General features: G+C 40.0%; 1 protein-coding gene across 4 annotated transcripts in view; it reads left to right on the top strand.

Moving 5' to 3' along the window:
• The window catches only part of LOC124864607 (cytohesin-1), a 47,609-nt gene extending 20,504 nt beyond the window's left edge, over nucleotides 1-27,105 (top strand). For 2 of the 4 annotated variants that reach the window (XM_047359453.1, XM_047359452.1), the window contains exons 2-13: nucleotides 9,770-9,852; nucleotides 13,084-13,148; nucleotides 14,690-14,756; nucleotides 14,838-14,956; nucleotides 17,122-17,202; nucleotides 17,354-17,466; nucleotides 18,158-18,306; nucleotides 18,393-18,505; nucleotides 23,494-23,572; nucleotides 23,649-23,717; nucleotides 23,824-23,978; nucleotides 25,076-27,105. In XM_047359453.1, the coding sequence (XP_047215409.1) occupies nucleotides 9,770-9,852; nucleotides 13,084-13,148; nucleotides 14,690-14,756; nucleotides 14,838-14,956; nucleotides 17,122-17,202; nucleotides 17,354-17,466; nucleotides 18,158-18,306; nucleotides 18,393-18,505; nucleotides 23,494-23,572; nucleotides 23,649-23,717; nucleotides 23,824-23,978; nucleotides 25,076-25,154 (1,172 nt within the window). In that variant the 3' untranslated portion in view covers nucleotides 25,155-27,105. Of the gene's footprint in view, nucleotides 1-2,911; nucleotides 3,077-9,769; nucleotides 9,853-13,083; nucleotides 13,149-14,689; nucleotides 14,757-14,837; nucleotides 14,957-17,121; nucleotides 17,203-17,353; nucleotides 17,467-18,157; nucleotides 18,307-18,392; nucleotides 18,506-23,493; nucleotides 23,573-23,648; nucleotides 23,718-23,823; nucleotides 23,979-25,075 lie in introns of those variants that run through there. The other 2 variants (XM_047359454.1, XM_047359451.1) reach the window with 2 other exon arrangements.
• The last annotated feature ends 220 nt before the right edge of the window (nucleotides 27,106-27,325 follow it).

Consider the following 27,325-nt stretch of genomic DNA (forward strand, 5'->3'; position numbering starts at 1 on the left):
CGCTATACATTTTCCAGCTCTGGTTCCCACCCACTCACATCCTGTGGTCCTGACATTCCTGCTCAGCAGCCTCAAAGGCCTGTGTCGGGACAAGATGTCCAGGGGTCATTTTTTGTCGGAACAGACTTCCTTTCCATCTCCCGTTTATTCTAAAGCTGGTCTGTACCCTGAAAGAAAAGATGCCAAAAGAGAATCAAAAGTTAGTTAATGCCATAAAATATATCGACTTATTTTATCTTGTGCTATTTGTGTTTAGAGAAACTGGAACTTTTAAATAATCAAAGTTTAAATGTTCTTTTCTTCAATTCAATTATATTCAAAAATACTTTATTAATCCCAAAGGAGAATGAAATGTTGTAGCTCATTATTGATTATTATTCTTGTTGGTAATGTGGAAGCAGACATGGCTGCTGGACTCAGCACCTCACAAATCCCTGGATCACATTTACAACTTAGTTTAGATCTCTACGGGGAAAAAAGGCAAAGAATGAATGTCTATCAGTTGTTTCTAAGCTTTTTGCCATGCAGGCAAAAAAATCATCAAGTTAAACGAAGACGCGGGCCCAAAAAATTTCAAAAGAATGAATTAGAAGAGGGTTAAAAACTAAAAAATAATTGTGTACATTTTTTTTTTTATCTGCTCAACAATAAACTAAACAAGATACATGATATATTGCATATTTTGTCTGCGGAATCATATCAGTGAATGCTGTGGCGTCCCATTAAAAAACCTAAATTAAGTCATATTAACAGATCAATTGGCCAGAGATTGGATTTGGAGATTACCCCTTTTTATCAGGTCTGGTCAACGATCAACAGGTCCAAACAAAAAATGTATTGTTTTTCCTTCATTATTAACTCAAATGTGCATCTTGCTTTACTTTGATGCACATTTGAGATAATAAAAATCATATAAAAGTTTGGGAAATAAGATTTGATGTAGGATTAAGGGATTTTCTTCACTGGCCTTTGGATTCCAAACTACCACCTCTATTGAAGAATCCGTAAGCGGTCAAAATTGGGACGGGCAGGTCGGACCTCAAAGAATAGAGGAAATCCGCGTCTTTAAATAACAGGTCTGATGTTGAGCTTTAGTTTTTAAGATATGCTTAAGAGTGAGGATGCTATAAACAGTGGCAACGTAACCAAATAACTGTTATTCTTGTGTTGAACAATGTTAAAATCACTTTATATCTTCTTTCAATATATTGATATTGTCATCTCTGTGGTTAAAAACAAATATCTGTGTTTTTAGCTATGGCGACAATCTTGTTTTTTTTTTTTTTTTTGCAGTTTGTGGTTTTTTGAGACTATTTACAGTGAGATTTTCTGCTGTTGGGGGTAATTTCCACATAATCCCCTCTGTACTGAGTGGTAACACCACTTTAAGTGTGAGCTGTAACTTACCCAACACGTGGATCACATAACTGACACCCAGACATAGGAAGCTCTTTCACTGTGGGGCAGCACAGTTCATCCAATACAGCAGAGGGCTCCAGTTTGACTCATCCATCTCCAAGCAGACATGAGACAAGCTCCCACGTCTTTTCACGTCTGCTCCGTGCTACACGCACGCCCCGGGGGGAGTGTATTACTCATTCTGTAAAAATTTGGTCTGTGACAAGAAATTCTGGGAACATTGCACTATTTCTTGGCAGAAACGTTCCCATTGGGGCCATTTTTACACCCAGTTGGTGTCCAGTACAGACTGTGTGTGTTAACTCAATATGGGAGGTGATAGTTGGAGTAGGAAATGGTGACTAACAAGAGCTCTTATTAAAAGTGTACACAGTAATTTTTTGAATTATTTGTCTGAAAACCTATTTTTAAATGTTCTAACTTAGTTTTGGACAAATGTTTATGCTTTAGTCTTTATAAATTTAGTCTTACCACTTCCTCTGCTTGAGCCTCATGTAGATTCTGACAAATGTGTCGGCACCGCTGATAAAGATGTGCAAAAAAACCACATTAAATAATCTAACCTTTTATTGCCTCACAAAAATATTTACTGAAAAAAAGCTCCATATTTAATTTTTGGAGGGGAAAACAAAATCCATTGGTAAAAAAAAAAAAAATCAAAAATCACTACTTATACCCCTAACAATCCCTGTTGCCTGAATGTAACTTAAGCATTTAAAAAAAAAAAAATCTTATTTTGCATCTTTAAAAGGATAGAAAAGAAAAGAGAACATGCAGTTCAAGGAAAGCAGGTAAGTGTTGATCAGTAAAAGTCAGAAGCTGGTTACAAGAACATTTTACGTAGCTTAAAATTCCCAATATCTACAGTCAGACAGTTCATCCACAGTCCACCATTACCACCGTAAAAATGTTTGCTACTGGGCTTTTAACCTCAGCAGTGTCTCTTTTGTCTAAAGAGAGTAAAATGGCAGTAAACACTACATATGAGTTTGTGTGAAACAACTTGCGAATATGTAGAATAGAAGCTCATGTCCATTGTTAAGTATGGTGGGAGATCTGTGATGCTGGGGGACTGATTCACTTCCATAGGTCTATGGAACCATATGGCATCATGGACTCTGAAATAGTAGGACTTTTAACTGCTCAAATTCATTTCCACATATTTCAGAGTGAGATTGTATTCCAGCAATTAAACAATGAATTTACTTTATAGATTTTTACTCATCGTTACCCAGGGTGCCAACATCATTTGTTGAGAGAATAATGGTGTTGCTTCTTGCCTTATTTTTTGCCATGTTGTTTAGCTTTTTAGCTCCATATTTGTTTTTCTGTGAGAGGGGATGCAGCGAGCGGAACGGCCACTGGGTGGAGCCTTCATTTCGTGGTAGTGACAGTGAAGCGTGAGTGGGGAGGGAGCGAGGTATGCGAGTAAGTCTCCTTCCCAAATGGACTGTGTCTGTGTCCGCGTGCTGCGAGCACATTGAGAGAGAGCTGGTAGCTGGGCTGTTAAACCTCAACAGTATCTCTGGTCCTGCCTGGAGGAGCGGGCTCCCTCTGCCACTTGATGAGGATGTCTGTGGAATAGGATCTGACTCCTTTATCACCAAGACTAAAAAGAAGAGCTGGAAGGAGGGAAACTGGAGAATATCTTATTCAGGTTTGCACTGAAACATCTTTCTTTGGGTTTCTCAGCTTGTGTTTCTTTCCAGTCCACAACGCTGATGCTGCTGTTTGTCTGGGGGACTTTGCTCAGATTTCATTACCTCGTGCTATACTGTAACATTCTTGGACTTTGTTAAATCAATAAAGCTGTAGATGATCCGTACTATACAGTAAAGCAAGGACAGAAATCTACCACTTGTGATTTGATTCATCTGTATGAATGATTCTCCAGCCTGGCTTGTGGCCTGTTCTAGGCGCTTTAGTCACTGACACTTGGGATGAGTCGAGTAACGGTTCAGTGGGCCAAGAATTGGGCAGCTGGTTGCTGTCAGCGAGGATCTCGGTTGTTTCTATGAAGTTGGGGGTTATAAAGGTGTATAATGTAAATTGTGTGTAATCTGACCCAGAAATCCAGTCCTATTGAATGATATCTCTTTATTTGAATACATCAGAAGGTAATTGAAATGCTAATGTTGAAGTATGGAAACTCAAACCCTGTGTTTGAGCTTTGTACAGGAATGTGACTGTTTCCAGACACAAAGAGGGAGCTATGATCATCCCACCACTCTTCCCACTGACTGTGTTCTCCTGCCAGTCGCTGACCCACGCCTCCTTGGCTAAACACAGCGCTCCTTCTCCTGTCAGCCGCCTCCTGCAGTCCCCTGTCACCTCAGTTCCACCTACCCACAGGCCAGGTCAAGTTCGACGCTTCTTGGCATTTTTGATCCAAACTGCTGTTTTTCAGTTACTGGATCTTTGAATCTGGAGGTCATAGTTGACCAAGTTCCTTTGGTTAACCACATTAAACACTGAAATTTAGATGACCAGTGTTTGATTGCGTGGCTTAAAAATATGAGTGAGCTGCCTTGGGATTAGCTTTAATAATTAGGTTCAGTCTCACATGAGAGATCACATCTTTTTTTGTCTGGTTAAGCAGCTAAAAGCTGCAAAGAACAGAAAATCTGCCAGTGTTTGTTTGGAGGACCTCTGTGTGCTGATGTCTGTACATTGGCCTGCAAGAACTATTGTCTTCATGTGTTTTGAGCTGAATTCATTAAATCTTATCATGGAGTAAGCTGCCTTTTGCCTACTGTTGGAACACATATTCAGTTGGAGAATTAGACAAGTTAATTTAACCAATAATTTTTAGAAATGCATTCATTTTGCTAATTCTTCTGGTCATTTATTACTTAAACTGGGTCCAGAGGTGATGTCACACTGTGTGTGAAAGTGACCAGTTATTAAACAGGGTTTTAAAGTTTTGATTTTCCTTTTGTCAATAAAAAAAACCAAAAAAAAACATATCGAAGGTTTACTGGATCAGGCGAATGACGTGGCTCTAAATTGGCTCTCAGGTTGTGGATAACAAAACGGGATGTTTTAGAGCAGGGGTTTCCGAAGAGGGGGTCGTGAGACACCAAGTTGGGGGGGGGGGGGGGGGGGGGGGGGGTTGTGAGATGATTATGTGACTGCTGAGGAGTATGGAGGGCCAAAGGGGACAAAAAAAAAACATAAAACAACTATCATGAAATAAAAATATGTGAATGTTCCATGAAATAAATACATGTACCAAAAACAAAAACGGCTAGAAGATGATATATTTGTGCATCTATAATGATTTCAAAACAAAATCCTCTCTAGAGGATACCAATTGAAATTGATGTTCTCGGTATATTTTAGTAATGAGGAAGACGGAGGAGAGGATTTGAAGCAGCATGATGAAGCTGGTAGAGAAGGGTTCTAATGAAGCCTAATGGAAAGTGTGCAGGGGCCTTTAGGGATGTTATTTATCCTCACACACATGAAGGAAAACCTTGTCTGCGCAGAACAAATGGTGTGAGGAGAGGGATCGTTCATGTGTGTCATTCACTGTGTGCACTTCATCCAAATGTAATCAGAGTGCAGGCAAACTAACACATGCTTGCAGAAATGGCTCCATCTTTGGACAAATTGTCTGTCAGCAGATGTAGTTAGTGTTGAGATATAAATCTTTTCACTTATAGGTGTACATGTTCTCATTGCACTCTTCAGCCCCCTTATTAAACATATTTTTTAAGTGCACTCATGGTAGCTGCGTAGATTAATTATTTGGTACATACATGATTTTTCGTGCCCTGCGTTTGTACCTTGAGTGATGTTCAGAGCTAATTTGGGTCACATCTGAAGTGGTGGGAGGCTGAGAGGGGATCTTCTCTGCACACAGAATTCTAATTTCCTTAATTTCCAAGGAGAATTCTTCTGTGATCTGGGTGGAAATGAGACGTCTGCCTTCTCTGCCTGGATGGAAATCAGGATGGGTATTAGTGGCTTTCTCCCGCTGCGGGAGACGGAGCTATAATTGATATCTCCCTTGATGTAACCCACCGCAGTCCTCTCTGCTGACCCAGCCCTCACTAAAAATGGATCAGCTTCAAGAACTCTTAAAATACAGCAAAATGCAAAATTGCAGGGCACACATACGATCAGAACGTAAATAAAAAGTGAATTATGTCTTTTCTTTATTTGATAGCATGATGCTCGGCTTTATATGAAAAAAGCAGTATGCAGCAAGCCCGAAAAAGGCATCACTTACTCTAAATAAATCGATATTGACTTTTTCAAGTCATAAATCTGGACTGAAGAGCACTCTGAAATAATGAAAACCAGGACTAAAAGTTTATACTTAATACACTCTTGACCAGCCACAAGGTTTAGTTTTGATCTTTAAGGACTTTTTGTGCCCAGCTTTTTTTCTGATGGTAAGTTTGTCTTATAAAGTTCTCTGATTGAAACCAAGTGACTTCAGTGTCTGAGCTTTATTTGCATACTGTAGATTCTCTCTGAAAAACAGTTTTGAGTCACTTCCAGTAAGAGTAAAATAACATTCATGTTTCCGTGCACTAGTGCAGCATATATGAAGCAGTCTTTTGAAAACGTGCAGAAACAGCCATTAACTTCTTGAAGACAAATACTGGTGTGACAGTAAATGTTTGCTAGCGTGACTTTAATTTGGGGACACAGTTGTCTTTACCGTAAGCAAATTTTATACAGAAGGGAAAAAACAACAAATGCTGTTGAGATCCACAGTAAGAGAAGAAAGAGAAAGCTTCTCTTTATGGATTTCTCTCCTCTCTTTGGATTATGTCGTATCTTGTATACTTTGGCCAATCATGTGAGTCAACTCTGTGCTGCGTTAGACCTGGAATGACATTTTAATCTTTGCAAGGTCAGATGTGTAAAGGTTTTTTTTTTTTTTCAGCCATCCAAAGTTGCATCAAGTGTCATGCAACAAGAGCAAAACATGCAATCCATAAAGAAAAAAAGAATTGGCTGCTTGCTCTTTTATGGAGGCAGAAGTTTTAAATTCACCAGAAAAAGGATTGAAATAAAGGAGTTACAAGATTAACCACATTTTAAGCATGTATCCGTCTGACTTTTGTAAAATGCAAAAAAAAAATGCATAAAAGTAGAAGCTGGTTGATGCATTTATAGACCAAAAAAAGTAGGAGATCTTAGATTTGATGGATTTAATGAAAGGGGGTAAAAATAATTGATTGTTCAGCATTTGACCTGCCCATCAAGGAAACATTAGCATAACCTAATCTCTGGTCAGTTGATTGGTGAATCTCTAATACTTTCTTTTAAATATGTGGAAGTTATTTATTTTTTTCCACTTTTTTGCATTTTTATTGGATTTGTGTTTTGTTTATGATGATTAAAAATTGCAAGGGGAATTTGGCTACTGTTGAGTAGTTTGTAGCTTCATGTCACAGTTTCTTGGTCCTTCAGCCTCTCTGCAGCTAAGTAATTCACAGTTTCTCTAGATGTGATTCCGATACATCCGACCGGCTCAAGAATTTAGATTTGGACAGGAGTGATGAAAGCATTTTGCTTCGTCAGTGCATGATGCAAACAATAAAGGTGGATGTACTCTTCCTTCCTCAGTCTTTCCTCATGAGTCATTAGTCTCTGTTGCTTTTTATTTTCACTTTGTTTTACTGAGCTTTATTTTTAGACAGATGCTTTTTATGTGCCTAGTCAGTGCAGAACTTTGCAGACTAAGACTTGATCAGTGCTCTCAGCATTTACCTAATTGGATGGGCTGCCCCATGATTTGCTGAATAGTGGGACATTCCCAATCTAGAAAGGTCCTATAATGTTAAGTATTTTAGGTGGATTGTAGAAGGTGATAATTGGTGTACTAGCATAGACAGACTGACTAGTTGGAGGTTCTTGTAGTCCTCAGTGGGACAAGAGAACAGATTTCATCCTAAAAATGATCACTTTTCTCTGTTTTTCTCAATTTTTTCCTTGGAGCTAAATTATAGTCTTTTTTGGCTGCTCATCTCCTGTCCGTCTTTCTAGTTTATGGAATGTTGTGGTTGCCTCGTATCGTGCCTGACTGCTGCATACCTCATAGTTATCATATTTCCAGTAAGGGAACTTGGCTAACTGCTATAAGATTGCTGTTCTGAAGCATCCTCGTCTTGTATCGATATAAAGTTCTCTTTCAGAAAAAAAATGAAAACGGTTGCACGGGTATGGGTTCTGGTTTGTGCAGAATCAAACGTTGCTTTATGTGGATGCTGACAAATGTGTTATGGATGGTGCTGTAGGTAAGGAAGCATGATGTGTGGAAGGTCAGCCTCAAACTGCCTCAGGAAGAAAACATGGTTTTGTTGTGGTCGTCTTTACCAGCTGACTGACAGGCCTCAGTTTTGACCTTGCTTCTATTGTCTATTAATCTTTAGTCAGACATTAACAGACATTCCAGTAAATGTCATGGGTATTTGCCTCAAGGTGTTCAGGCTCACATTCCCACTGTTATTCAAAATAAGTAACCTCCTTTATTCAGATTGCACTCTAGGTGAAAAGTTCACTTCACGGATTGATGGAAAAGGGACTTTTATTTATTTATTGGAAAGCTCTGAATTCAGAAATCTAAGACGTGGTATCGAGCATTTTTCCATGCTCCATTTCCATCACTTTATTACCATTATTTTGTTGAATATTTCTAGAGTTCCACAGGGTCAAGCTTCTGTTCCAGACCCCTGACCCTTAAACTCTGCCGCTGTGTAAATAAAGAGCAGAGGTCGGAGGGCAGAGGAGGAGTCACAGAAAGAGGCTTGCATTATTAAAATTTGTAATCGCAATTAAAGCTGCACAATATATTGAACTGCAGTCGTCACAATATCAGTGTGCACAGTATTGAAATTGCAAAGAACTAAGGACAAAAATTTAAGTGTTGGGCGTTGTCGCTTATCATATTGATAATATATTTGGCCAGTTGGTTAAACTCTAACTGACCTAAAAGCCTTGACTTCATCTTTAGTGGTTGAGATGCAAAAACTAACTAAAAGAGTGGTGGGGACAATATGTAATGGTAAAGAAATAAACAAGTCACCAAAATCACATTCTGCATTGTAATGGTAGCAATAGTATTGCAATTAAATATTTTCCTGAAATCATAGAGCCCTTTTCACAGTTATTTTAGACAATCCTGAAAGCACATTTATTCAGGATTAGTTTTGCTTTTGCAGTGAAGTTGTGACCGTTGCAAATCTTCTCAATGCTGAAGCTAAGCCCTTTTTCTCTTTCTCTGAGCATTTATTTAGCAGTGGTCTGGTAACATCAGTGAATACCTAAATGGCAAAATGAGGAAAGTGGTTCATCAAATAATACATCATGCTGTAACTACATCCCATAATCCATGAAAGTCATACTGGTTTTTAAAAAAGGCTTTGTGAGCAGAAACTTGACGCTGTTTGCAACTATTTGACCTGTGGGGTACTTCCTGTCTTACTTCAAAATAAGAGTCTCAAAAATAGCTAGTGTGTGCACTCCTAAAGCACATGCCGTCCATTTCTGGGCCTCAACAGTTACTGGATTGGACAGATTTTAGTTTGATGAGAAATTGTGTGATGTTTTTATATCTTCCTACTAGCTGCATTATTGTATCTAATCTGTTACATGTGTACTACATTATTTCAATAGGTATATTTAGAATTAGCTTACTGCAAGTTAACCAATGCGTTGTAGAATTATGGCCGCTTCATATACAAATATTGATGCGAGACCGTTGTTAAAATGGGAGACTCCTTCTCATGTCCATCAAAGGAAAAGTAAAATAAAGCCTTTTCAGCTCAACAGTATAAGTCGCTGGAAGTGAGCCTGGGCTCAGACTGATATTACAGAGAGTGCTGATGCTGCTTTCTGTGCAGGTAGCATCCATGCACATGCACATTGTGTTTTAACCAGGACACGTTGCTCGACCCCCAGCTGATGGCACAGGCCAAGCTAATTATAGGCCCATATTGTGAGAGAGACGGAAACACTAGCGGCACCTTTTTTAAGCCCCGTCACATTTGAGCTCCACTGAGCCGCCCTGAGATTTTTATATAGTCACCCAGGTTTTTTGCTCTTCAGAGTGCACCTTATTGCTGCAGATTTGGGTCCCAATTTAGGTTTTTAATAAATAAAATCATCACCTTTTCTTTGTTTTCATTTAGACATTTTATCCTCTGCTGCTGCACTCCAAAATTCCTTGCACTGGCTTTGCATTCACCTTTTGGTTGAAAAAAAAAATATTAGAAAGTATAATCAGATTTTGGTTCACTGACGCACCCCTCAGGGATATACTTTAGGAATAGACGTGTATAGATAAGCCTGCCGATGCTAACCTTTCATCTTCTCTTTTATCTCTGTCCAGTTCCAGACGATCTCACCCCGGCGGAGCAGCAGGAGCTGGAGAATATCCGTCGGCGAAAGCAAGAGCTGTTGGAGGACATTCAGGTAATGCAGAAGAAAGACAGGGTTCTGATAGAGTCGGGGTATTAAATATATCATTGTAAAATAATGTATAATGCATTTAATAATATAAAAAAACCCAGAAAAGGTAGAAAAATGAATGAAATACATTTTGGGTGTCTTTATCTCGACACCATAAATGGTATGAAATAAAAAAATAATATTAAAAGTTCTTTGCTTGGAATGTTGCTTATTTTATCTCAGAATTGTCTTATCCACTCCTTGTCGAATGTGAGGTATTTCCTACCAACAAGTCACTTCCTTTGAAAGTGTTTTCCCCTCATTGCTCAAAAGTTTATCATCTGTAAGTGTCAATGGAGCAAGCCTCTGTTTATCTATCTATACATCCATTCATTCATACATCTTCTATACCGCTTATTCTATGGTGGGTCACAGAGCACCTGGTGCCTATCTCCAGCAGTCTATGGGCGAGAGGCAGGGTACACCCTGGACAGGTCGGCAACCCATCGCAGGGCAACAGAGAGACATACAGGACAAACCACCATTCACATCTAAGTGTGTGACAACCCTTAGGTGTGAATGCACGTAAGGGCACACTTAGGAGTGTGGGCATGGGACAAACAACCATGCACACATTCATACACACTTTAGGGCAACTTAGAGAGATCAATTAACCTAACAGTCAGGTTTTTGGACTGTGGAAGGAAGCCGGAGTACACGGTGAGAACCCACGCATGCACGGGGAGAACATGCGGAAAGACCCCCGACTGGGACTCGAACCCAGGACCTTTTTGCTGCAAGGCAACAGTACTACCAACTGCGTCACCAAGCAGCCGTCTATCTATACGTACAAGTCCTATTTTCTGAGCTTATTTAAATGCCGTTTTGAATTCAAAGTGGGTGTAAATGAAGCAAGCAAATGGCTCTGTGACTTGAAGTAGGCAAGTGGTCAGTGAATTATTTCTGCAGTCAAATCAGTTCTGCTGAATTTCCATAGAAATGGTTTATTTCATTCCTGTCCAGGAACTCTGCACTTATTATTGTAGAGTGCAGCTCAGGTTAGCCCTGTCACTCAGTAACCAGTAGTAGTAAGTGAATATCCCACCAAGGGGGCAGGCTAGGGGGGACTTGACTTGTGCTGACCCTTGTGGGCTCTGGAGGTCCCTCATTTTTATGAGTGTGGGACATTATTGCTGCCCTTCCCCCTCCTCCCTCTTACCACTGCTGCCTGTGTTCCCCCACCCTCCTTGCCCCCCTCAGTTGTCTGCATACTGACCCCCCTTTCTTGTTTTGTGACTCCCACACCCTTTTTTCTGCTGCTCCTGTGGGTCAACCCACCACAGCCCCTGTCTTTTTCTGTATGAGGACTGTCTTTGTTTTTCGAGGCAAGCATCTGAGGAATGTATTGTGATTGCACAGGCCTTGAAAACACAGATGTGTCTTTTGTGGTTTATCTTGGCTAAGTTAGTTTTGTCCATATGGAATGATATGCTATCACTGAAGCATGGCATGAATAAAGCTGCTCGGTGAAAGTAAATTTTAGGGGTGTCATTATGCATCCAGCTTTTGAGAAGAGATTATGCATGTTGTGTAGTTCACTAGAAAGAGAGATTTGGTTTCACAAATTGTGCTTTAAAGAATCTGTAATCAGTGAAGAATATTTTTGTTTAGGGTTGACTAACATGTATTTAACTTAGATTTTAAAACTATAAATGATCAAATGCTGCACACACTTATTAAAAAACTACATAGAAGTCCTTTAATGAAGTGCCGTTGAGAACCTCTGAAGCAGATCTAGCATCATTAGTGGCTTTTAGCCGAACCTCTGGCAAACTGCCGCTAACTGTTAGCCAGCTGCTGTATATTCCTCCTATTGCCTCTAGATTAGTCACATCTTGTCTGTCACTTTGTCAAACAAGAAGTCCTTATTCGTCAACTCCATCAAGACATTGACTAAGGAACTTCTTCCTTTGTTATTCAACAATAAGATTTTTAAATATAAATATAGGGAGTTGACCTCAAACTGCACACATTCGCAAGTGACTTTGCGCATGATTGTGGCGGCCTCTCTTGCTCGGAAAAATTGATTGTTTTGGTCCATGCCCTTTGATGGAGGTTTCATTTGATTTTTGACATAGATGAGGATATTTTTCAGTAGGGCTGTGCGATATCAGTAAAACATGCAATAGTTTTGCAACGAAGATATGACTTGTAATAAACATTTTAGTTCAAGAGAGGTTTATTGCAGTTACGAGCCCGTAGATGGTGAACTGCTTGGGATTTATATAATTAGCTAATGTTATTACAATCTGAGCAGTTATTTTCTATACTAATGTTGCATTTACTGATATTGCAGTGACGATAAGTTTGCAAGATATCTTGTAGCCCTAGCCTTCTGGGATTTATTGGGGACTGGTTGTTGGATGGTCCGTTGCTGAGGTGGTGGCTACCCAGGCTGGACGGAAATACCCATGATAACCAACTATACAACTCTTTGTTACCATGGAGATTGAATGTGAACTGGTGGGTGGACATTATTCCTGACCAAGGAGTTGCACTTGCTTCTTAGGCATTTCCTCCTGGGTGACAGGTGCTCCTCCCCTCCTGAGCGCTGTTTGATCTAACATTTAAATGACGATTCTGCTGTACTGATGATCTTTTGGATAAGAGTAAAAAAATTGCTTTTCAAATTGTTTCTTCATCCTGGGAGCCTATTATAGCTCAGATCTTCATCACCAGAGGAGGTCGCAGCTGGAACTGGACAAACTTCACTTTAACAAGAAATATTTTTTGACATTGCGAATTCTTTGATGAACAACATCACTCCCCTAGTAAATGGTGCTTGATATGCTTAAAACATCCAAATATTACATTATCTGTGCTGCACTCCAGTTTTCCACTCCTCCATCAATATGACGTCAAGTTCACACTCATCTACTTATCACCATTACGCCAGTCTGGCTCCAGCACAATCGACTTGATCGACAGAATCAGCCTCTAAAGCCATCAGTAAAGTGCATCATAAGATACAATCGACTTATACACTGTTTAAATCAGTTTATATTGAGGTTGTTGCCTTTTGAGCTCTGTAAACATGTGAACCAGGAAACCTGGGAACTCTCAAAGATCTTGCCTTTTCTTACATATTCTTTGCTTGTTGTTTTGTGTTTGTTAAGACCCTATAGTGTCTCACTGTGACATTGGTGGTCAGATGATTCGCAAGTATTTTAAGACTGCTGTATGTTTTCATTGCAGCGGCTGAAGGATGAGATAGCAGAAGTAACCAGTGAGATTGAGAACCTTGGTTCCACTGAGGAGAGGTAAGAACAAGAATCAGACCTAACCCGTCCCTTTCTGTTTTGCCTAAGTTGGCTCATTGCATCCCTTCTATTAAGTTAGCAGAATTAAGCTGTCAATTATTCATGTTTGATGGCTAACTTGAGCTCTCAATCACTCTAAATGCCCTCCATAAATTGACTTTGCTTTTAAGGCAGTTTAAATGTTTCATCAGGCACACCCCCCATGGTGGGGGGCTCCATTGAATAATGCAGTGGGTGTACTGGCAGAAGCAGACAATGGATGATCTCAGGAGATTTGGTCTACTTAAGTGGATAGGGATCATATCAGCTTTGAAAAATTTCATCTAACACTTTTTCACTTGCATGTGGGGAACCCAGTGAGGATCCAAGTACTTTCTCGTGATTTGATTTGTTCAATGTAGTAAAACCCCTCCAAAAAGCTCGTCTTATCGCTGCTTAGATGAGTGCCGGACTTTGGCATTCAAAAACCAAAGGAACACTCATATCATTGAAAAGAGGTGGTGACGTCTCATCAGCTGAGAATTGAGGCGTGCTTGGACCCCTGAATTATTCAAAGCCTGAAAAATGAGACATTCCCATATGCAGCTCAACCTTTTAACATCTCACTTGATCAGCATCACCAGCCCCTGCCAAAAAGAAAAAATGTTGGGGGGCGGGGGACCCTCTAAACTGAATACATTTATTGTGGCTGTCTGTTCCCTGTTGATTTATCCAGCAAGGACCAAATCAAAACAGTTTGTTGAAAAGATTTGACTCGTTTGACTGATGAGTAGCATAAAATTGCAGGAAATATTTGCTGCTCTCTTTAAGTTTTGCTTGTTAAGGGACATAGTCATAGAAATCTCTTGGTTGTGTCTTCTTTTTTTCTCTCAGCGGTTGAAAGTTTTTCATATTTTTTACCAATTGTAACATTAAAACCACAAATTATAATGTATTTTATTGTTTTTGTTTTTTAAACTAACACAAACAAGTGCATATTTGTGCGTTTTTACAGACAAAAACCTGAAAAGGCTCGCATATAGGCTCAACTTGTAGAATAGGTCAACCTCCGTTTGATTGGATGAAACGCAACTGGGAACAGCAATTATCAAGTCTTGCTGCAAATTCAACATTGAATTCCCACAGCATGATGCTGCCACAACTGTTTCACCATAGAGCTGGTGTGTTAAGGGTGATGATCAGTGTTTGCACAAAAGCCAAAAGGTTCATACATATTTTAGAGGTATCAGAGTAGAGGGGGCTGAATACAAATGTTCTGATTTTTACCTGCTAATAAATAGGAAGACCATGTATAATTTTCCTTCCACTTCACATTTATGTACCACTTTGTGTTTTTGGTTTATTTTTAATTCCTGCTAGATAAATATATAGTTTGCAGTTGTCACATGACCAAGTAGAAGTAAATTCAAGCAGTATCAGGCAAGGTACTGAAGTTGGTTACAGAAAAAAGCATTAGTATTAAAAAAATACATCTCTGTATTACACAATATTGTGTTAATACCAAGAACAGCTAAAAATATTGCTCAATGTTGACTTTCTAGGAAGAATATGCAGAGGAACAAACAGGTGGCCATGGGCCGAAAGAAATTCAACATGGACCCCAAAAAGGTTTGGAGCTGCAAAAACAAGTATTTTTCCTGCATGTTTTGATGTGCAGGGTTTACTTTGAAGGCCTGGTCTCTTTTACAGGGGATCCAGTTCCTGATCGAAAATGACTTGCTGAAGAACACCAGTGATAACATCGCTCAGTTCCTCTACAAAGGCGAGGGCCTGAACAAAACAGCCATCGGAGATTACCTTGGAGAGAGGTCAGCAGAGTGCTTTCTTTCCTCTTCCGCTCTTTTGCTTTTGATCCGGTTTTACCAGCACCCATCCACGAGTGTGACAAAAGCACTGAGAGCATAGTTTTGCTATTACTTTTGTCAGGCCCACACCCATTCCTTTCCCAAACACTGAATACTTGTTCCACATTAAAAGCATCATCTCAAGACAATGCCTCTTACTCAACAGTGGTCGTCCATGTGTCTTTAATTAGTAAACTCATCAGTATCGTGACCAAGACACACACAACCTGGGAATGCATGTGTTTTAAGCAATTAAAGATATCACTGGAGAGTAGAGATTATAAGAAAAGACTGAGCTCAGAGTCCAGTCTGCACAGCTCAGGGACTGTTGGGGAATTAGGGCTGTGCTCGGGGTGGGATCCGCTTTGAGGTCAGACATGGAAATGGAGTTGATGGAAGCCCTCTGCTGGATTTTTATCAAGTCAGTTAAAGTGTTTTGGTTTCTTCATTGCAAGGGGAGTCTTGAGATTCTGGTGGTCATTTGTCCACTGAAAGTGGTGACTGGATATGAAGCTTGGCTCCTTAGAGCCTCTCCATCATGGCCAAAGGAGAGATCATTTACTCTAAAGGAACTTAAGGGTGGGATGATCTCATGATCTAGTTTACATAAGTGAACAGTGGTGGGGGATATATAGTCCCCCCTGTTGGATTTGTGGAGTATCACTGTTTTAAACCAGTTTTAAGTATATCAGAAACAGAAAAAGCCCACAAATACATATTTTAGGTTGTCTGTCAAGGACCTTTTACCAGTTATCTTTGAGGTTTGACCTGCAGATTCTGGTTTTGGCCAATCCCATTTCTCTTGCTAAGGAATTTAGACACTTACTTACAAGAGTTGCACCGATCAGAATTTTGTTTCTGTTTTCCGAACTCTGGTGTTTGTAAAGCTGCCCTGCTCGTATCAGTTTACACAGAGTCAAAATTTTTAATAAGATCTGTAATATAAGATGTTAAAACAGTTTTTGAAATATATTTTCTAGCCTTTGTGAGAGATCATTGATTATTTCTGTTAGTAGAGGTTACATTTTGCCACCATGTGGAAAAGCATTAGCTGTAAAACCTGCTTAACATTTAAAAACTGTATTAAACATCTTATTTTAGCTGTTAGCCTGACTAGCAGTAAACAAACAGCAGTTTCTATGTGTTATATGGAGAATGTAATTCCATATCTCAACTCTAACATTTCCTGAAGGCTGCCAAAATTTCCAAATCCAGCATTTTCCATGTTGTCAGACAGAGGCTGAAAGCTCAAAAGAGAGGGAACCTTGGTGGCGCTTTGTTTAGCCTTCCTGTTATCTACTTTGTCTTGCACTCTCTCACTGATGCTGAACATAGATGACTTTAGGTCTACTTCACTCAGCAGTAACTTCCGCACCAAAGGGGGGTGTTGTCAGCACTAACAGCTGGTCAGCAGAATTTGATGATTTCCAGTTTGATCTGCTGATTCTGGTCACCAGACATTTTCTCTCTCCAATGCGAACTAATTTGTATAAATTTGCTTGAATTGGAAACTTAACTTTTCTAAACATTGACAGTACGAAGGGAAGAAATGTGCTGCAGCTTCCTTGTTAGCAGTAGTAACCCAGCAGAGAAAGAACTGATCAGAACGCTCTCCCAATGTGTGCATCAAAGCATATGTCCCGAACTTTCATTTGATTAATACTCGACTCAAGGCAACGTGCATAAAAGAAGATGATTTTTAAGAGCAATACAGGTCACCAGCTTTGATGCAATAAATTAACATATGGTTTTCCATAGTTCTAATCAGAGCCAAGCAAATAAAACTGGTTGATTCACTCAAATGTATTCATAAATCTCTAATATTTATATTTGTGTATATTCACAAAATCTCGAAGGTTATACATTTCTCTTTTAAAACCTCGTTTGGCAATCTGTTGCTTATTAGTAATTGTAGTTATTGTTTATAAAGATACAGGAGAATAAAAATGTCATTTTTATCTGATGTGCTAGGAAATTGTATGTTCCTCTATTCAAGTAACACTGGATTAAGATTATAATCTTATAATTATCACTGAAGGTAAATCTTGAGGATATTTTGTCTTGAGTAATAAAGGCATATTTACTTACGATTTTGCTATAACAAGCTTATCTTGTTTTGTTTCCCTCAGAGATGAATTCAACATCCAGGTTCTCCATGCTTTTGTGGAACTTCATGAATTCACAGACCTCAACTTGGTTCAGGCCCTGAGGTAAAATGTCTCCATTTTAAAAAAACCCCACATATTTGCTATTTGCAAGGATGCAGCTGTTAGCTTCAGACTCATGCAAGAGCGAGGCAAAGAAATCCATCTCCTTCAGAGGGAGTGGGAGCGTTGCTGATTAACGTGCGTCCTATAACAGGCAGTTCCTGTGGAGTTTTCGTCTGCCGGGAGAAGCCCAAAAGATCGACCGCATGATGGAAGCCTTCGCTCAGCGCTACTGCCAGTGCAACCCTGGTGTTTTCCAGTCCACAGGTAAATTAGTTGTGTCATACAGTGCTACGTTTTTGCAGCCCTCCTGTTGAAAGGTATGTTTGATATAATTTGTATTTTATTTTGAAAATGACTTGATCTTGAGGAATTCCACAAAAAGCGTGGAAAACGTGTAACCACAGTGCCCAAAGGGTTCACCGAGACCGTGCGCAGTATTTTGTTACACCTGGGGAGCACACCCAGTTGAAACCTATATGTAAAAAAACACTGACTAAAGACTATTAGGCCAAGATGTGGTGGCCAGTTAAAGAAAATCATTTCAAAGCAGCTTCATTTGACAGACTCCTTTTCCGCTGAGCACGTGGCTTCTGGAAAACGATGCTCCCCACAGACAGGCACTAACATGCATGCAGATGGATATTAATATTTAATGTGCTTTCTCGAACCTAACAGTGCTTATAAAGTACTGCTGTGTCAGCCGTGTTGTCCCTCAGCTCATGCCTGATGCACGTTTAGATGCACATGAATGCTGTAGTGCCCACATGCAGTCTGCCCACTGATCGCAGACAGTGCTACAGCTGTCCACTCTTCGGCGCATGAAAGCACACTGCATTCAGCTCAGCCAGTTTACATTCATATTTAATCATATTATTATACAGTGGAATCATTTTTATGATAAAACCTTAACCTTTCACCATCTTTTAAACAGCATGGCTCTTGTTGTATGTTACAGACACATGCTATATCCTTTCCTTTGCCATCATCATGCTAAACACCAGCCTTCACAACCCCAATGTGAGGGACAAGCCAACTGTGGAGCGGTTCATCTCCATGAACAGAGGCATTAACGATGGAGGAGACCTACCTGAAGACCTGCTCAGGGTGAGAAGACCTTCCAAACTCAACCTCTGGTGACCGTTCCTTCTACATGTCTTTTTATCAAAGTTGATCCCTCCTGTTTATTGCAGAATCTATACGACAGCATCAAGAATGAACCTTTCAAAATTCCCGAAGACGACGGCAACGACCTCACACACACTTTCTTCAACCCAGATAGAGAGGGCTGGCTGTTAAAGCTGGGTGAGTTCGATATCTCTAATGTTCCTCTTCTCCAGGAACGCTCGGGTTTTAGATCCTATACCTTCAGATAGAAGACTTTTTGTTTTGCAGTTTACGGAGAATGACATCTCTCTCTTCTGAGTTCTATGGTCCATGTGTGTGTATGAGAATAGGTGTGTACGAACGCAACACCTGAGGGTGTCTCTGCCTGCTTTAATGTGTAACGAATCCGACCAGAACATGTTGAGACATTTGAATTATTTAAGACCTTTACCTAAACTGGGTTGCAAGCACACACCTGGATCATGATTTTTGTGATTTACAGTGCTTTCCAAAAGTGTACATACACTTTGAACTTTGCTATGTTTTCTAATGTTATAGGGATTTATTTAACAATAGAAGGAAAGTGATGCATGGTTTTAAAAATGTTGTATTCGTCCCCATTTGCTCAGATACCCCTTAATAAAATACACAACAGCGAGTTGCCTTAGAAGCCCACTAATTATTAAAGAATTCAGCTGTGTAGGATTTCATCTTAGTATAAACTCATTTGTCCTGTGAAGGTTCAGAGGTTTGTTAGAGAATATTAGTGAACAAACAGCATCATGAAGACCAAGGAACACAGCAACAAACAGAACGAGGTTATAAAACAATATATCAAACATTGAACATCCCAAATAGCACTGTTCTGTAACTGCAAACCAGCAGAGGCATGAGTGCCATACCTACACTGATGGGCTAGGCAGACGAAAGAGCCACAGTACATCTGGAGGAGCATTAATAGGACAACTGATAGTCGTGCACTCAACAAAACTAGCCGTTGTGGAAGAGTGGCAAGTAGAAAGACATTGCTGGGGGGAAGGAAGCAATAAGGTGTCCAGTTTAAAGTTTACTGACATGTAGGGGACACAGCAAGCACGACAAAGAAAGTGCTTTTGTCATATGAGAAAAAAATTAGATGTTTTGGCTTACATGCAAAATTTTATTACCCTGCACATGTTAAGAGCGGCATCATGCTGTGGGAATGCGTTTAGTCCGCAGGGACAGCGTAGCTCCTCAGAGTTGGAGCTGAATATGAGTAATCCTGGAAGAAAGCCTATTAGAGGTAGATTTGAGACTAGAGCCGAGGTTCCCCTTTCACCAGGACAACACTAACAAAACATGGTTCAGACCAAAACTAATTTATGTGTAAGAATGCCTTCGACAAATCCAGACCCAAATCTATTTGAGAATCTGTGAAAATCCTGTAAAGGTTTGTGTTCACAGGCATTCTGTAGTCAGTCTGCCTGAACTTGAGCTTATCTGTGTCAAAATTTCAGTTTCTACAAATCCATAGACATACCTCAGATAACTTGCGCTTGTAATTGCAGAGAAAGGTGGTTCTACAAAGTGTTGACTGAAGGCAAATAATGTGCACTTTACAGCTTTAATTCCCAGTTGCATAGATTGAAGTTTGGTGACAAAATGTGATATAAGGGCTAACCGTTACACATCCTCTCTATCCCCTGACTCTTCGGCCTTTGTTTCCTCTCAGATTTTTTTTTTCTGTTGTACAGATTCACTGTGAATACGGAAGCCAACATGAATTTGGAAGGAAAAAAACCGAATATTTACTTCACGGTGAATTTTTACAACCAGTTGTTACATTGATGCGAAGAATTACTTTCTCCAATGACTCCTAGTGGGGAGAAATGAGTACAATAATCACGGTGGAAGGTCAATTTCTTGACATAACTGAAATAAACCCAAAGTAGAGGCTTTTTTTCATGTAGTGCTTTACAGAAGCTGTCCACATTGAGTGGAGCGCCCTCTTGTGGAATGTAAAGCAGTGCATCAAAGCCTCACTGATTTAGAAAGGACTGTGGTGATATGATTTCCATTTAATTTGATTTATGTTTTTTTTTCACCCCTCTTCGTTTGTTTGTTTGTTCCCATGATTTTGGCCGTTGTCTTTCCTCAGGAGGTATGTACACCTGCTCTTCCGAAAAAGAAAAAAACTAGTCCATCTCTCGGCTATGGGGTGCTTTTGGTGGTCTGCCATGCTTTTTGTTTTGTTCCTCGTGTTTTAAATTAAATTCAAGGTTGTGTCACTTTTCGTCTCTACATCATCTCATTTGAAATTGCAGATGTTTGTCTCTTCCGTCTGTCAACATGCTGGTGGTCTGATCTTCGCTGGGTGCTCACTGGGTGCATTCACCACCTTGTAGGCTCGAACTGGGGGAGCTTCTGCTTTGTGATCACTCTACTGAGCAGCTTCTATTCCTCTGTATGCTCTGGTGGTGACCCTCTTTGAACTTCTTTTTTTGTTTGGAAGGTGCATTATACCTGTTAACATTCTCTGAGCACAGCAAAGACCTTTCATAAATAATCAAAAACCCAAATAGTCATTAGAGAGTTGCTGTCTGATTACTTGGAAAGGTAATACTGCATCTTTTCATCAGCGAAGCTCTGCTCTCCTTCTCTCATGCTAGAACTGGATCTGAAGGGTAAAAATGGCTGCAGCCTGTTTTGGTGGACTGGAATAATCTGTGGGGGGGCAAGAGTGTCTCTGAAAACTGACTTAATTTGCAAAAATACAGAAAACAACAAATGAGAATGATCTGCCAGAACTATGAGTGTCCTCCTCTCTGCAGGGGTAAAAACATGACCATTTACTTGTAATCTAAAAGAAAGCATGCTTCCTTTTAACCTCCCACAGTCCTATCTTGCCTGGGTTACTCCCTCCTCTCCAGCTTCGTTCCAGTCCAACAACATCCACACCCCTCCCTGCAACAGCATGTCGGGGTGTTTCTCCACTTTCCAGATGCTGTTGCAGAAGGGACTCTGTTCTGTTTTCTTTGATTGTGAGGAACCGACGTGGCTCATCAAACCAATTTCAATCTGGAAACAGCTCAATAAGCTTTGTGATTCTGCATCTGTGTTTTTTGTTTGTCTGCTTTGTTTTTTTTTTTTTTGTTGTTCGACGTGTGGAGAGGAGCCGCAGATGTCAACAATGTCTGTAGATGCTAAGCTTAGAGTCTGGAATATGATTGGATATCATATACAGCGTCTTCGCTGTAATATGATGACAAAAGTGTGTTCTACGTGTTTGTACAGAAGTCTCCTCAAAACCACACCTGCTGGAAAATGAGTTTTGCTGCGCACCTTTTTTTTTTTTCTTTTCTAACATCGGTGATGGGATTTTCTTGTCTAGACAAACAGGAAATTCAACTCTAAGACGCCTTTAGAGACGGCAGCTGTCAGTCCTGTCTTGCCTGGGCTCTCCTGTCTTACTCAGTGGGTCGACATCCCATTCCTCCCAGTGTTTAGTTACTCATCTGCTTCTGTAATCAGGTTTCCCCTCGCAGAAAGTATTGGTGACAAAGAGGCCAATAGGTCAATTGCAGATCAACGAGTGCAGAGTTACCCACCAAGCCCCCTGTGGCTCGAACCTAATCCTCAAACACTTATCTTACGAAATCAGATTAAAGTAGACCGTTCACACCTGGCATTAAAATCCGTCCTGAGCGATCAGATCTTAGTTTCCTTCTTTTAGATGCGAATAAACACAGAAACAAGTCACTCAGTGGGCTGTCAGCTGATCAGCAAGCATTGAACAAAACATAGTAAACATTAACCAGGTCTACTGATGTTTGCCTAACATCGCATATACGATATTATGCAGACATTAACATGGCTGAGAATCACCTGGGTCTTTGTGTAGTTTTTTTTTGCTACAAAACTCCTAATGAGCTACATTATCCAGCTTAATAGACACAGTGACAGAAGTTAAGCAGAAAAAAAGGGACTCTTTATAAAAGTCTATTATGGGTAGAGATGCACCGAGAAATTGACTGACCCTGATGAAACTATGTGATCCAGTCTTTTTTCTGATCAGTGAACACACCATGACTACGTGGTCTCATGTCCCAGTAGCAGCAACACTGTTCAGTGTGGAAGGTGTTGAGGGTAAACTCAGTCGTGTTTAAAACTGAAGTCAGGGGACGCACAGAGATGTAAGAAGCTTGTACCTGCAGTTTATTCAGGTTGCGAGAAAGATTGAAAGTTTCGGCAAATAACAGGAAGGTTGAACGGAGTACAGGAGAAAGTGCTCTTTAATCCTTTCGTGTTTTTCATAATCAGTCATGTAACATGATAGATTTGTATATGTTAGTTATCAAGCAGTTAAGGAAAGTCCACATTCTCCTGGGAGTACATAAAGTAGCTCTAATTGCTACAGTACATACATTGCTGTAGTTTAAAATGTTAACTCTGTAAGCATTTTAGGGTTTTTAAAATAATTGAGCACTAAAATTTTAGACCTTTGTATAAAATAAATCCTTTATCCCCCAAAATTCTGAACTTTTAGAACGTTCCTTGAAATATCTGTTAATTTATCCAGCAATGTTTTTTGAATGTATCTATAAACGCCCATTTAATAACTTTGTTCCTTGAGGGGAGTCGCATCAGGTTGCTCTTTCAGTGCTAAACTAATGCAGATTGTGTCCCAGACCACTTCTGTGCTTTTGAGTGCGTTCACACCTGGACTTAGCGCTGTCCAGATGTGATCAGATTGCTCAGAACAGATGTTAGTACCGGGGCTGAATAGGGTCTGAGCTTTCATAAAATAATCTGGGCTCATTTCATATTTCTAACACTGTATGCTTCAATTGGCCAGCATTGTTATATACATGTCCCTGTGAATCAGCAGGATAAATGAAAAGACATATTTCTATTTTAAAAAAGCTGGAAGAGATTAAATACAAGTAGATTTAGTCTGTAGTTTGTGCTGTACGAGGCGAGGCAATCGTTTTGAATTGTCCACTAACTCTAAATACTGTGGTGAAGGGGATAACTTGGTGACAAGTGGTGTGGTTAATAGTGTAAGTGGTGTGGAGCCGTCATCTGTCTGTCTGCCCATACATCTGTCTGCCTGTCTGCTGCTCCACTCGGTGCTTTTGGTGCTCGTCTCTTTCTCCTCATGCCCTTGTCTTGCCGAGCCTCAAATCTGATTCTGGCTGTTTGCTCCACAGGGGGCCGGGTTAAAACATGGAAGAGAAGATGGTTCATTCTCACAGACAACTGTCTTTATTACTTTGAGTACACCACAGTGAGTATCACTGTTACCTGATGCTGTTGCACATTTATGTGCAGAACATGGTTATTTACGCTTTTTATTTTTTCAGGACAAAGAGCCCAGAGGAATCATCCCATTAGAGAATCTGAGCATCAGGGAGGTTGAGGATAAGAAGCCTGTAAGTAGTGCAGCCTCTAGTGGTTCATCTAGATTTAGCAGCGGTTTTGGCTTTCTTTTTTCAGACTATTCTTCATGTTTCTGACCTGTCTATTTCATTCCCGCAGAATTGCTTTGAACTTTTTATCCCCGACAACAAAGATCAGGTAATAAAAGCCTGCAAAACTGAGGCGGATGGCCGCGTTGTCGAGGGCAACCACACCTTCTATCGCATCTCTGCCCCCACTGCAGAGGAAAAGGAGGAATGGATGAACAGCATAAAGTAAGTATTTTTATCTCATTTTTTGTTGACCCATAACAATTTAGTTTATTGTGAAAACAAACCTAATGTCAGGTTGTTGAGTTGTTTTTGACTTACAGCGTCTTGCGAAAGCATTGACACCCCTTCATCTTTTTTAATTATACTTGTCCTGTCATTAGTCATGGTGGTGGTAGCATCAAGGTGCAGTGATTTTTTTTTTTCTCAGCGGGGGTCAGAGTTCATGGAAAGATAGATGAACAATCCAGGAAAAACATTTGTTAAGAGTCTGACAAAGACTTGAGATGTTCACTTTCCAAAAGGCAAATGAGCCTAAACACACAGCCAGAACTACTAATGTTTTTTGATCAGGAAGCAAAAACCAAAGACCTTGAGGGTCAGGTTTCTGCAACTTTCAGAGGGGTCACTGCTTCAACACACTTGTTTCATGTAATTAGCTCATTAGCACAGCTCTGCAGAGCTTGACTGCATGCTGAGGGGGCAATTTAGCCATTTGATTCAGGTATGTAAGACTAGGACACATCTAAAAGTTGCAGGAACCTGACCCACTCCAACCCCTGGGTTAGATCCTAACATGTTCACGTGTTACAATGGCCCAATAAAAGTCCAGACCTAAATCCAATTCAGAATCTGTTGCAAGGATTGGATATTGTTCACAGACAATTTCTATCAAATCTGAATACGTTTGAGCTATCCTGCCAAGAAGAATGGGCAAAACGTCTGGTGTCACTAGATTTGCAAAGCAGATACCCCAAAAGACACATGTGGCTACAGTTGCAGTGATAGGTGGCCCCACAAGGTATTCTCTCAAATGCATGTCACAGACCCACAGTTATTATTTTTATTTGTAAAGTTCTGAAAACATTATTTCTTGCCACTTTAAATTATGCACTGCTTTGGGTTGGTCTGCTCTATAAAATCCCAACTAAATCCATTGATTTCTGTGGTTTTATTGTGACAAAATGTGGAAAAAAGTCAAAATGAAATTTGATGTACACAGGCAGATATCTGGTTATATTACAGCACTGTGACGGTGCAATAATTTGCACACTAGATTACTTCGCCTTTATTTACATTTTCCTCTGCATCTTTTTCCACAGAGCTGCTATTAGCAGGGACCCCTTTTATGAGATGCTTGCAGCCAGGAAGAAGAAAGTGTCGTCAATTAAGAGGCACTAGAGCCGATCGGCTCCTCCAACGTTGCACTTGACAGAGAAGGGGGGTCTGCCTGTCTGCTTCCCCCATCTGGGTCGGTGCAGAGGCCATGGTTGAGGCCTCCCTCAGACCTCTCCAAGGAATTATTTAAGGATTGGCTCTGGAACTCTACAGGCTGTAAAAAACAGGAAGCATGCTGGGGATTTAGATAAAAGCCGGGGGGTCAAAGCTTCCTCCAACCTTCTGTCTCAATGTCTTCTCTTGTATTCACTCACAGCTTTGAAAGTCTCAGGCTGGAAGGGAGTCTTGCTTGTAAAATCCCCTTTGAAAAAGCTTTAAATCGACACACGTCATTTTAACTCAGCAGGTCTGACCCAAGCGTGGCACCACCAACCAAATGACTCCTCAACGATCTTTTCTGACGTGCTTAAATATGTTTTAGTAACAAGTATCTATTTTGTAAAGCTTTCCTTGGTAATTCCTATTTGCTTGTCCACCTTTGGTCATAATAGACTGTTCCTGTGGCAGGGATTGCTGAAAGGCTGTTTCACATGGAGCGTTTGAGCAATTTGGGATAGTTTAGTGGTTTTTTTTTTTTTTAAACTGTAAACCCTTCTTTTACAAAAAGAGTTGCCACTCGGGAGATTAAAACAAAACAAATGGGAACCTCCTCAAAACAGCAACCATTCAAATCTTTCCTGGACAGTCTTTCCTGAAGGTCCTGGAGATGCTTCATGCGGATTAGTGGCTCATTAGGAAGATGAGCATCTCGATCACCTGAGTCTTTTGAAGTAGAAATCTGGCATTAACTACATCAACATTTAAAACAATGCACCTCATCCTGAACTCACCATCCCCACTGTGGAGTCTGGTATTGGCAGTGTCATGATGCGGGAATGATTTCTAGGCTAATGATTCTAACAAAACAGTCATAGCTCAGCGTGTCTTTGACACAGCTTGTGTGCAAGTAGAATACCGGAGAAAAGGGCAAAGTTTCATGGAAACGTAGTCGAAACAAAGAGAGACAGATATGGAATAACCAATAAAAATAACTTCACTATTGTTGTGGTTAAAGCACAGAAAGCCAGACTGGGCCTTTGTAAAATGGGCCTTCTCTGTCTGCATTTCTAATTATCTCCAGATATCCAGTTCACACCCAACCACCAAAAGCTGAGTTTTGAAAAATCTCTGTTGTCATAGAGAATAGGATTCCCTTTTGTGAGTAAGTGTGGACAGAGACTTAGTTTCTTTCTCAAACTTTTTGCTATTTCAATGAAATGTAAGCTCAGTATCACTGTATGATACTGAAGTCATTTAAATGTTGGAGAATGTTAATGCTTGGCGCTTTTGAGAAAATATGACTGGAATTGCTGCTGGTTGGCGAGCCTAATTTAGTTTCTTTACCCTGTCAAGCACCTGTTTCTTATGTTTTTATTTTATTTTTTTATTTTTTTCTGTGCTGCGTTGGCTTTTTGATTGTTGAACATAACCTCTTTCTGTAAAATACTGTAAACTTCAGGTTGTTTGTGTTGAAGCCATATTGTAAAAAAAAATGTATTGCTGTTGAAGCTCTAAACTATGCCTGTAAACGAGTGGGATGTATTTCATCTCAGGATGTTTTGTATGAAATGGGGACAGGGCTGCAGCGGTGACAAATTGAAAATACAATCACAAATTTTGCATTTATTTTTTCTATTTTTTTTTCTTATCCAAAGTCAATAATTTGTTCAGTTTCCTGTTTCTAGTAATTTCTGTCGATGCACTGCTTACAGAGAATTAGGAGGAGTGCAGAGCAGTCAATTCTCAACAGTATTGTTTTATTTATCAAAGTTGTATATATTTGAATATATAGTGGGCATTTTGTCCTTAGTTTTGTTAGTTTTGACATTGTTTTTGTTTAGTACACTGTTATAATATTTCAGAATTCTTATGAATACCATTTACTCAATTTGAAATAAAGCCTAATTTGTCTCAACATTGACTCTTATGGAATGTCTGGCCAGCAGTTTCTGAGGTACTCCAGCAGGTGGCAGTGTAGGATAACGGCACTCTCTCCATTAGTTTATAGGTTGAGATACAGGGGTTGGACAATGAAACTGAAACACCTGGTTTCAGACCACAATAATTTATTAGTATGGTGTAGGGCCTCCTTTTGCGGCCAATACAGCGTCAATTCATCTTGGGAATGACATATA

This window comes from Girardinichthys multiradiatus, chromosome Y (assembly GCF_021462225.1).
Source record: "Girardinichthys multiradiatus isolate DD_20200921_A chromosome Y, DD_fGirMul_XY1, whole genome shotgun sequence".
Classification (NCBI taxonomy): Eukaryota; Metazoa; Chordata; class Actinopteri; order Cyprinodontiformes; family Goodeidae; genus Girardinichthys; species Girardinichthys multiradiatus.